At 38.1% G+C, this 10,874-nt stretch overlaps 1 protein-coding gene across 1 annotated transcript in view; it reads right to left on the bottom strand.

Annotated features, from left to right (window-relative positions):
- MSH3 (mutS homolog 3) overlaps window positions 1–10,874 on the bottom strand; it is a gene marked incomplete in the record, with an annotated part of 248,405 nt that overhangs the window by 62,193 nt on the left and 175,338 nt on the right. Inside the window, 1 exon segment of the mRNA XM_014585921.2 lies at window positions 1,589–1,746. Within this exon segment, the coding sequence (XP_014441407.1) occupies window positions 1,589–1,746 (158 nt within the window).

Below are 10,874 nucleotides of genomic sequence, written 5' to 3' on the forward strand. Positions count from 1 at the left end.
GGGGGGGAGTGATTTCTCACTTTCCCTCTCATTATCTCTGTCTCTTATCTCTCTCTCCAGGGAGTGCATGTGCCCTAAGGCAAAAACCCTCTACCCAAAAAAAAAAAGTTGGATGAATAAGTAACTGAAAATAAATGAACAAATGCAAAAATTTCTTAAAATTAGTGTGGTCTGTTTTCCAGAAGGCTTAGACTTGTGTGCACTGACTGTACCTTACATAAAGCACGTTAAATAAAGGGCCCACGACGGTGTCTGCACACTAAGAAGAATGTTATAAATGGCTTTATATGTTGTAAATGGCTCTCACAAAGGTTAGCTGTTGTTAACACTGATTCATTCCTTGTGGTAGAAACTATATTCTGGCCATCTCTGGATTCATCCTCAACTACTGTGCTTAAATCTATCGTAAAAGCTGAACAAAACCAGATCATTATTTTCTGTTTTCCTTGAAATTATGCCCATGAGACATAGTTCTGGTTAGTGAAATATAAGTGGGAGTTTAAACATCTTATATTGAGTTAACTTAAAAATACATGGAGACACAATAACATATGTTTGGTGATATGGCATCTAACAGAATTTAGGTCACCATGCTTTGTTCATTCTCAGAAGAAAATCTCGCTTTACAGTATTTTAACGTCTTTCAAGTACATCAATATTAAGATGTGATATGTTCTCATGTGAATGTTAGCTATTATATAAATATGAACCTAGACAATAATTCAGACACCTTTACACAGCACTTGACCATAAACATATAGACTTGATTTACTTTTTATAAAGTACATATGCAAGAAATATAAATAATATTTTAAGAACAGATAAACCTTAAGGTGTCAAACAGATTAAACTATTAATTCTCCTTAGGAAGACTAGGATATTCTACCCATATTTTTAATATGGCATGGTATTTAAGTTCATGTATTGAGAGTACGAATTAGTTGTATGGACCTTTCTTAAAGGGAAAGAAATAGAAATTAAATGATCTTGGTCCAGTGTCTTTTTCAGGCTGTCCTCAGGCCACCACCTATCAAATGGGGAGAGTGGACTAGTTTTCCACTATGTTCTACAGGGCCTGTCAGCCCAGTCTCGAAGCCTTCTACCTCTGGAAGGTAGAACAGATATGCTTTTGTCTGCTTAAATATGGACTTTCTAAATATGATTTTATTTAAAGTAAGAGCTCAGTAACTAAAAATAACTTGAAAATTCTAAGACAAAATGATCTCCTAGGTCTCTCCTAGTTTTAATACTAGTGATGAAACTATTTCCTTAAGCTCCTAAATTCCCAACATTTTAAGAGAAAATCTATTCATATAAATATGTGCATAAAAAGAAAAATCATGGGACAATGTGAGCTTGATTAATTTTCAGAAATATATTCAGATAGAAGGGCTGGCAGGTGGCATGGTGGTTAGGGCGTTGTACTCCCACAAGGTCAATCATGGTTAAAGTCCTGGACCTGATGGCTTGCTTTCTCACTTTCTCTCTCTGTCTCTCTGGTGAGCGTGCATGACCTATAGCAATTAAAAAGTAATAATAACAATAAATTTTAAAATTAAGTAAATAATTCTTTATAAAATGTTTTTACCTTGTGAAAATGCCATCCACAATCCCAATTGTAGCTTCCTCTGCAGGAACATAGGAACCAATCTGAGCCATGATAGTAATCAATGCAACTTGTTTTATGTAGGAGCTTTTTCCTCCCATGTTTGGTCCAGTAATTATCATTACTCTCTCTGAGTCCCCCTAGAAAATAAAAAATAAAAAAATAACAATTTTACTTATTGTACCAGAGGATTTTTATGTAATGCCTATCATTTATTCCATAAACGAAAACTTGGTAGGCAAAATTTTACTTGGTAGCATACTTAAGTAAGTCATCAATAACTAACACAAAAGGAAAGAGGACCTCTTAGTATTAGATGTAAATTATGCTGTTACAGAAAAGTAAAGTCTTAGCAGAATACACAGCTGGGTCTGGGTACTAAAAAGAAAATACAGGGCTACTTAGTAGCACTGTGGTAAAATGCAATGTTCTGTGAGGCTGATCCACACGGGAAGAGTCCCTTTTCCCATCCGAAGACCTCCCAGAGTAAGCCAGGCACATGTGTGTACATGAAGCAGGACTGGCTAGAGCTGGTGGTAGATCGCAGTCCCAAGACCCTGTTGAGAGTGTGGTTTCTCAGTCTTTCCTCTTCGTTTCTCTCTCTCATCCTGTTTCTGTTTCTCTTGTTTATGAAATGAATGAATAAATAAGTAAATTTTAAAATAAAATAAGAACTAACCTGAACAGGATAATTATAATCGTTTTCTCATTAAATATTCATTAATCTGCCTGTGTGTGTTTTATATTGCTTCTACGTAAAGACTGCCAATTTCCATTTGCTTATCTCATTTTTTTCTTGAAGAATTATTTCAGGGCCAGCAGGTGTCGTGGTGGTTAAGGCACTGGACTCCCACATGGTTGACCATGGTTGGAGTTTTGGACCTGGTGGCTTGCTTTCTCACTCCCCGCTTCCTCTCTGTCTCTCTCTGGTGAGCGCATATGCCCTATAGCAAACTTAAATGATAATAAATAAAATAAATGAATAAACTTTAAAAGGGAATTATTTATTTAATTTCATTTGCTATTATTTTTTTAAGAATTATTTTATTGAAATTAACCGCAGAGGGACACAGTAGGATGGGGGAGTGAGAAAGCAAGCCACCAGGTCTAGGACTTGACCTGGTTGACCTTCCATGGTTGGCCATGTGGAAGTCCAGTGCCCTTAACCACCACGCCATCTGCCTGCCAGTCCTTATATTTTAATTTGACCAGAGAAGAGACAGAGGAAGAGAGAGAGAGAGAGAAAGGGAATATAAGAAAGCAAGCTGCTAGGTCCAGGACTCGAACCATGGTCAGCCATGTGGGAATCCAGCATCTTTAACCAACATGCCACCTACTGGCCCCAAAACTACAGGTATTAAACATTTAACTGCCCAAGGCCCTATTTTGGGTTGGTTGCACATGAATTTTACTACTTGTATACAGATGACTACTCAAAGAGATTTATAAGCCTTTTTTTTGGAGAGGTTTCTGCTACAGGGCGTGTGCACTCGCCAGAAAGACAGAGCGAGAAATCACCCCCCGGGATGAAGGCCACACCACAATCCCTTCTCCTCTGTTTTCCTCTCAGGATCTTGGGCACGTATGCACACGTCGTACCCTGTGTGAGTTTAAGCCACCAGATCTGGGACTCAAACCACGGTCAACTACATGGAGTTCAGCAACATAGCCATTACGCTAACTGCTGGTCCCATATAAGCCAAATTCTATATATTGGTTTTACCAGCATATATTTATTCACTGGCATTTCATCAGAACACATGAAAGGAGGTGGAAGCACTGTAACTCCTGCAATTATTTAATTTTCTAGAACTTCCCTGTATTAATCAATCACAGTACACACTGCGTGCAGAGCCCTTTCTAAGGAAGACTTTAACTGTAGCCCTCTGTAGAGGAGTCAGCCCAGAACAGCCATACGCTGCACTGTGTGAACGCCATCTTGGCCTCGTCAAGAGTAGCCAACCTCTACCAAGAGGCTTTGCATAAAAGGTCTTCTCTACTAGGCCAATCAAATAATGCCTTGGGCACTAACAAGAACCATGGAGAGGTTCAGTCAGTGGGTAGCAGCACAGAGACTAAAAAGAATCACAGAATGGGGCCGCAAAGCACCAGGACCATGAATAAGAAGGTATGAGGAAACAACAGACGGTATAAAGAAAAACTGTACCTAGCAATGGTAAAGAGAATACTTAGTGATAAAGGAAAGAAAAGATAAAGAACAACCAAAGGAAGTTGAGAAACTTTACATTTAAAAAAAGGGGGTGGTGGTATCAAAGAAAAGCATCATAAAATCTTCCTATTACATTGCTATTATTTTTTTAAGAATTATTTTATTGAAATTAACCGCAGAGGGACACAGTAGGATGGGGGAGTGAGAAAGCAAGCCACCAGGTCTAGGACTTGACCTGGTTGACCTTCCATGGTTGGCCATGTGGAAGTCCAGTGCCCTTAACCACCACGCCATCTGCCTGCCAGTCCTTATATTTTAATTTGACCAGAGAAGAGACAGAGGAAGAGAGAGAGAGAGAAAGGGAAGATAAGAAAGCAAGCTGCTAGGTCCAGGACTCGAACCATGGTCAGCCATGTGGGAATCCAGCATCTTTAACCAACATGCCACCTACTGGCCCCAAAACTACAGGTATTAAACATTTAACTGCCCAAGGCCCTATTTTGGGTTGGTTGCACATGAATTTTACTACTTGTATACAGATGACTACTCAAAGAGATTTATAAGCCTTTTTTTTGGAGAGGTTTCTGCTACAGGGCGTGTGCACTCGCCAGAAAGACAGAGCGAGAAATCACCCCCCGGGATGAAGGCCACACCACAATCCCTTCTCCTCTGTTTTCCTCTCAGGATCTTGGGCACGTATGCACACGTCGTACCCTGTGTGAGTTTAAGCCACCAGATCTGGGACTCAAACCACGGTCAACTACATGGAGTTCAGCAACATAGCCATTACGCTAACTGCTGGTCCCATATAAGCCAAATTCTATATATTGGTTTTACCAGCATATATTTATTCACTGGCATTTCATCAGAACACATGAAAGGAGGTGGAAGCACTGTAACTCCTGCAATTATTTAATTTTCTAGAACTTCCCTGTATTAATCAATCACAGTACACACTGCGTGCAGAGCCCTTTCTAAGGAAGACTTTAACTGTAGCCCTCTGTAGAGGAGTCAGCCCAGAACAGCCATACGCTGCACTGTGTGAACGCCATCTTGGCCTCGTCAAGAGTAGCCAACCTCTACCAAGAGGCTTTGCATAAAAGGTCTTCTCTACTAGGCCAATCAAATAATGCCTTGGGCACTAACAAGAACCATGGAGAGGTTCAGTCAGTGGGTAGCAGCACAGAGACTAAAAAGAATCACAGAATGGGGCCGCAAAGCACCAGGACCATGAATAAGAAGGTATGAGGAAACAACAGACGGTATAAAGAAAAACTGTACCTAGCAATGGTAAAGAGAATACTTAGTGATAAAGGAAAGAAAAGATAAAGAACAACCAAAGGAAGTTGAGAAACTTTACATTTAAAAAAAGGGGGTGGTGGTATCAAAGAAAAGCATCATAAAATCTTCCTATTACAGGAAAAAAGAAAAACTTAAAGCTGTCTCTGATCCTAGTTCGCCACACATATCCAGGCTCCCTAATGCCAAATTGTGCTAGAGACCCTGGTCTTCCTGTGTAATTCTTTTCTCTTATGGTTACATGTGGCTTGATAATGAGGCTAGTGATTCTCCATTACTTGAGTAACAGAAAGGCTGGCACAGTAAGAACAGGAAAAGTTCAGTGAAAGGAGAATGATAAAACTAATGATAAAAATAAATTGAACTCTACAGAGATTTCAAAAAATAATACACCTATTACAAACAGCCAAGTGTTTGGCATAACCAAATATTTATAACATTTAAATAAAATGAACAAATCTTTCTGGAAAAACAATGGCAAAAATGATACAAGAAACAGAAGATCTAGTAATATGGTATCTATTTGAAAATTAAATCTGCAATTAAAAGCTGTTCAACAAGAAAAATCCTAAACCCAAATAATATCACAAAGTATACATCTAAGAGAAATGTATACGATGAACACCAAAAGATAGGAAGATACTGCTCAAAGCAGTAGTTTTCCTAATAGCCCCAAATTGGATGTAATTCAAATGTGTATCAACAGTAGAAGAAAATGAGATATATTTATACTGTGAATTCTATTTGACAACGGAAATAAATTACTTGCCAAAAATACAGAAATCCTACAAAAACAATGTTGGATCAAAGAAACCAGACATAGGGACCAGCAGTTAGCGTAATGGCTATGTCGCTGGACTCCCATGTAGTCGACTGCGGTTCGCATCCTAGACCCGGTGGCTTAAAACTCATGCTGGGCGCATGTGCGTGCATGCCCAAGTTCCCGAGAGGAGAATGGAGAAGAAGGGATTGCGGCATGGCCATTCCCCCTGGGGGGTGATTTCTCGCTTTCTGTCTCTCTGTCTGTCTCTGTCTGTATGGTGAGCGCACACGCCCTATAGCAAAAACCTCTCAAAAAAAAACCCAAAAAAAACAGACATAAAGAATATATATTGTATGCCAGAGCTTGGGGCTGGCAAGTGGTATGGTGGTTAAGGGCGCTGGACTCCCACATGGCTGACCATGGTTCAAGTCTCGGACCTGGTGGCTTGCTTTCTCACTTCCTCTCTCTCTCTCTGTCTCGATCTCTCTCTGATCAAAACTGGAAAATAACAATGATAATAATAAAGTTAAATAAAATAATTCTTTAAAAAAAAAGAATATATACTGTATGTTTCCATTTACATAAAGCTCAAAAATAGGCAAGACTTCAATTTATGGTAAAATAAATTAGGACAGTGATCACCTACTTGTGGGGAAGCAACTACTAGGAAGAGCTCCCCTATTTCAGAAAGAAAGCTTCTACAGTGTATTCTTTCTGTTCTGTTATTCTATTTTTGGAACTATGTGTTGGAGACTTGAGTGGGCACACTATGGAAAAATCAGTAAGTGGTACCCTTATGATTTGTACATGTTTTTATATGTTTACTAGATTTCAATAAAGAAAAGAAATCATTCTACAAGTTAATAAGAAATATAATTCCAGAATTAATTTTGAAATTTATTTGATAGAGTAAGAAAGAAGAAAAGTTAGTACAATTTTGAAGATGCACAATTGGGAGGGAGATTTTATTGTAAAGCTATAGTAAATAAAATGTGATGCTGCTTTAGAAAGAGATCATCAGAGTGGTAACAGGAAGAAGGCCCAGAAACAAACCTATATACAGCCCCTGGTATATTTCAAAGGTAGGAGGATAAGTCAGTCAAAAGCTAAAGGTAGTATTAAAAAAATGATGGTGGGACAATTGTATACACATATGACAAAAGAAGCCTGAATCTCACATAGAGCCCTCTAATTCAAATCTAGATGAAAGAGCCAAATGTGAAAAGTAAAAGAAAACTTTAGAAGAAAACAGGAGAGAATAATTTAATGACATCAAGAGAGGGAGATTTATTGAGCAAGATAAGAAAAAAACACACAAAAACATTTATCATAAAGGGAAAAACTAATACTTTGGATTCCATTTTTAACTGCTAAAAGAAATCATCAAATACAAAATGAGAAACATGTAACAAAGCAGCATCCAGAATATATAAATAACTCTTATATAGTAATATCCAAAAGAATGGGAAAATGGGAAAAGAATACCAATAGAATATTTGCAGAAAAACACAAAGGGCCAAAACCCATATTAATCAAGGATAGAAAGATGAAGTCAGTAGCATTTTTCAAGGGATATACATCCCTAACATTCCTAGACACAATGAAAAAATACAAATAACGAACATTCTCGAAAGAAAAATTTTTAAAAGAAACCCTTCCACATTCATTGGATTATAAAAAATTAAACATTCTGCCTACACAGCACATTGCCAAAGATAGGGAAAGTCATCTGGAAATGCCTAGTAAAGTTAAAGACCTGTATACTGTCTATATGACCCATCATTCTCTCAAGGGCCTACCCTAGAAAAATACATGAGTACTCATTTAAAAAATTGTTATTATAGTACTGCTTGTGTTCATAACAGCCAAAACACAGAAATCATCTCATTGTCTATCATTAGACATATGAAGAGATCTACTTGTACAATTATTAAAATGGTTTATGACAATGCAGAACACAATAGGATAGACTCTGAGACATTTATGTACATTTTAAAAGTACACAAAATATAATTATATATTTCTAATAGGGAGATATATATATATAAATAAAATAAAAGAATAAAATCCATGCATAAGGATAATAAATAGCATCAGGATAATGTTACCACAGGGCAGGAGTTGAAGGGGGAAGAAAAGGGACTGTAGTTCAAAAAAAATCCAAAACTAAATATTATCTCTTTTTCTCTATTATCACATGAATCTCTATGACATTCACGTGATGGGTGAATGGATGTTTTTCTTTCATGTTCACACACATGCTCTAGCATGAATAAAGGAAAAATAAATAGAAAATGCTTAAAATTGCTGCATTAAAAAAAAAAAAAAAACTCAGGACCAGCAGATGGCATAATGGTTACACTGCAGGACTCCCATATAGTCAACTGCAATTGGAGTCCCAGACCCAACGATTTAAAACTCACACCGGGCACGTGTGCATGAGTAATCAAAATCCTAAGAGGAGAATGGAGAAGGGACTATGCTGTGGCCATTCCCACTGGGGGGAAATTTCTTACTTTCTGTCTCTGGAGAGCATATGCACCCTATAGGAAAAATCTGTCTTCAAAACAAAACAAGAACAAAAACTCAATACACTATACTTAATTGAAACAGAGGTCAGCAGGTGGCATGGAGGTTGAGGTGCTGGATTCCCACATGGCTAACCACAATTCAAGTCCTGGACTCAGCAGCTTGAAAATCATGCTGAGCATGTATGCGTGTGTTCCCAAAATCCTAAGAGGAAAATGGAGGAGAAGAGATTGCCGTGTGGCCATCCCTCAACCCTCTGAGGGATAATTTCTCACTTTCCCTTTCTCTGTCTCTCTTCAATGAGTACATGTGCCCCACGGCAAAACCTAAAAAAGAGGAAAAAAAATACAAACAAAAAAGACGAACTAAAGGTAATGGAAAAAATAAAACAAAAATAAATATGGCTTGGGCCAAATAAAAAAATCCACCGTGAAACTAAGAATTTCATAAACACGAATAGAAAAGTTATTCTTTTCTGAAATCATATTGAAGGAAATGGTGAAAGGATATATGACCAAAGTGAGCAGGCAAGTCTGATGCTTCCAGTATTTTTAGAAGAAAGGACACTTTTTCTCTAAACTAAACTGTGCAGGAACTGCTGGCAGTTGAAACCACAGAATCATACTCACGTTTCTCACGTCCTCCATATCTCCTGCATTTATTATACAACAGAATGAAGATTTTAGTCTATTTGACCGTTAGGGTTTCAGAAGCAATTAACAGACAAAAATAAACTCTTCGTACTATAGAGAAAATACTGTATAAAAATGTAGACTTCACAGTTCTAATATTTAAACAACATTCATTTATCTGGGAAACCGGTCTCTTTCCTGCAATGTACATCAGTAAGTGTTGAATGACTGACAGAACAAGATAACGCATCCTTAACCAGGGAAAAGGTGTCTACAAAAAGCTATAGCAAACAGTAGGCTTCATGGTGAAATGTTAGAATCCTCTCCTTTATGTCATTCAAAACATGACACTCTCATTATCATGCAGGTTTCAGGCACACCAACATGATAATAAAATACATACTAATTGGGAACAGCAGGTGATGTGGTGATTGTGGCACTGACTCCCACATGACCAACTGCAGATTGCGTTCTGGACCTGGACCTGGTGGCTTTCTCACTTTCTTTTTCTCTCTCTGGTCAAATTAAAACAATATACCCTGATTTGGTCATTACAAAACTTACTCATGTATCAGAACATCACATACTAGCCCATAAATCTATGCAATTATTATGTGTCAATTAAAAAGAAAACTAAAAAGAAAAAAGAAATAAAAGGTATAAGGTCTAAATAGAGAGACCAGCAGATGGTGTAATGGTTATGTTGCTGGACTCCCACGTAGCCAACCACAGCTCAAGTCCCAGACCCAGCGGTTTAAAACATGCAGGGTGTGTGTGATGAATGCCCAAGATCCCAAAAGGAGAACGGAGAAGGAATTGCAGTGTGGTCTTCCCCACTGGCAAGTTATTTCTCACTTTCTGTCTCTCTGGTGAGCATGCACACCCTATGGCAAAGATCTTTTATTTTTTTGGAAGAGATTTTTGCTATAGGGCGCATGCACTCGCCAGACAGAGAAGCAAAGATCTTTCTTAAAAAAAAAAAGGACTCCATAGAGCTAAATAAATCAGCATTATTCACAGATGACAAAAATCTACAAAGAAAACCAAGGAGAGTCTCTAGATGAAGTACTACAATCAATGAGAGAATCCAGCAAAGTGGCTAGATCTAAGACCAAAATATAAAACCAACAGCATTTTTTCTAAGAGTAATAAATACTTAGGAAACATAATTGAAAAAGATATGAACTGGGACCAGCAGTTAGTGTAATGGCTATGTCACTGGACTCCCATGTAGTTGACCGTGGTTCGAGTCCTGGACCTGGTGGCTTAAACTCACGCTGGGCGCGTGTGCGTGCATGCCCAAGATCCCGAGAGGAGAATGGAGGAGAAGGGATTGCGGCGTGACCATCCCCCGGGGGGTGATTTCTCGCTTTCTATCTCTCTCTCTCTCACTCTCTCTGTCTGTCTGGCGAGCGCACGCGCCCTATAGCCTTGTCCGGCCGGCCAGCCCAAGCGCCCTATAGCAAAAACTTCTCCAAGAAAACAAAACAAAACAAAACAAAAAAGATATGAACTATTACCCCCAAAATAGTAAAACCTAATAAAAGATGTAAAAAATAACTTTTATAGGGAAAATTTTATAACTATTGAGATGACATAGAGAAAACTAAAATAAAACTACACCTCTTACACAGAGAGACATAGTCAATAAGTCACGTCTATATCATATAGATGTCAACTTCTCCTAAATTAATCAATGAGGTCAGTACAATTCCAATAAATAATCTTAACTTTTGCCCCAGGGAAGTAAATAAATTGATTCTAAAATGAAACGGAGGAGCAAATGCTAAATATAGATCTAGTCACTTTGCTGGATTCTCTCATTGAAAAGTCAAGAGGCTCTATTAGAAGAACTGGTGGGGAGAACTTTCCCTA

The sequence above is a fragment of the Tupaia chinensis genome, unplaced genomic scaffold (genome assembly GCF_000334495.1).
Source record: "Tupaia chinensis unplaced genomic scaffold, TupChi_1.0 Scaffold000099_1, whole genome shotgun sequence".
Lineage (NCBI taxonomy): Eukaryota > Metazoa > Chordata > Mammalia > Scandentia > Tupaiidae > Tupaia > Tupaia belangeri.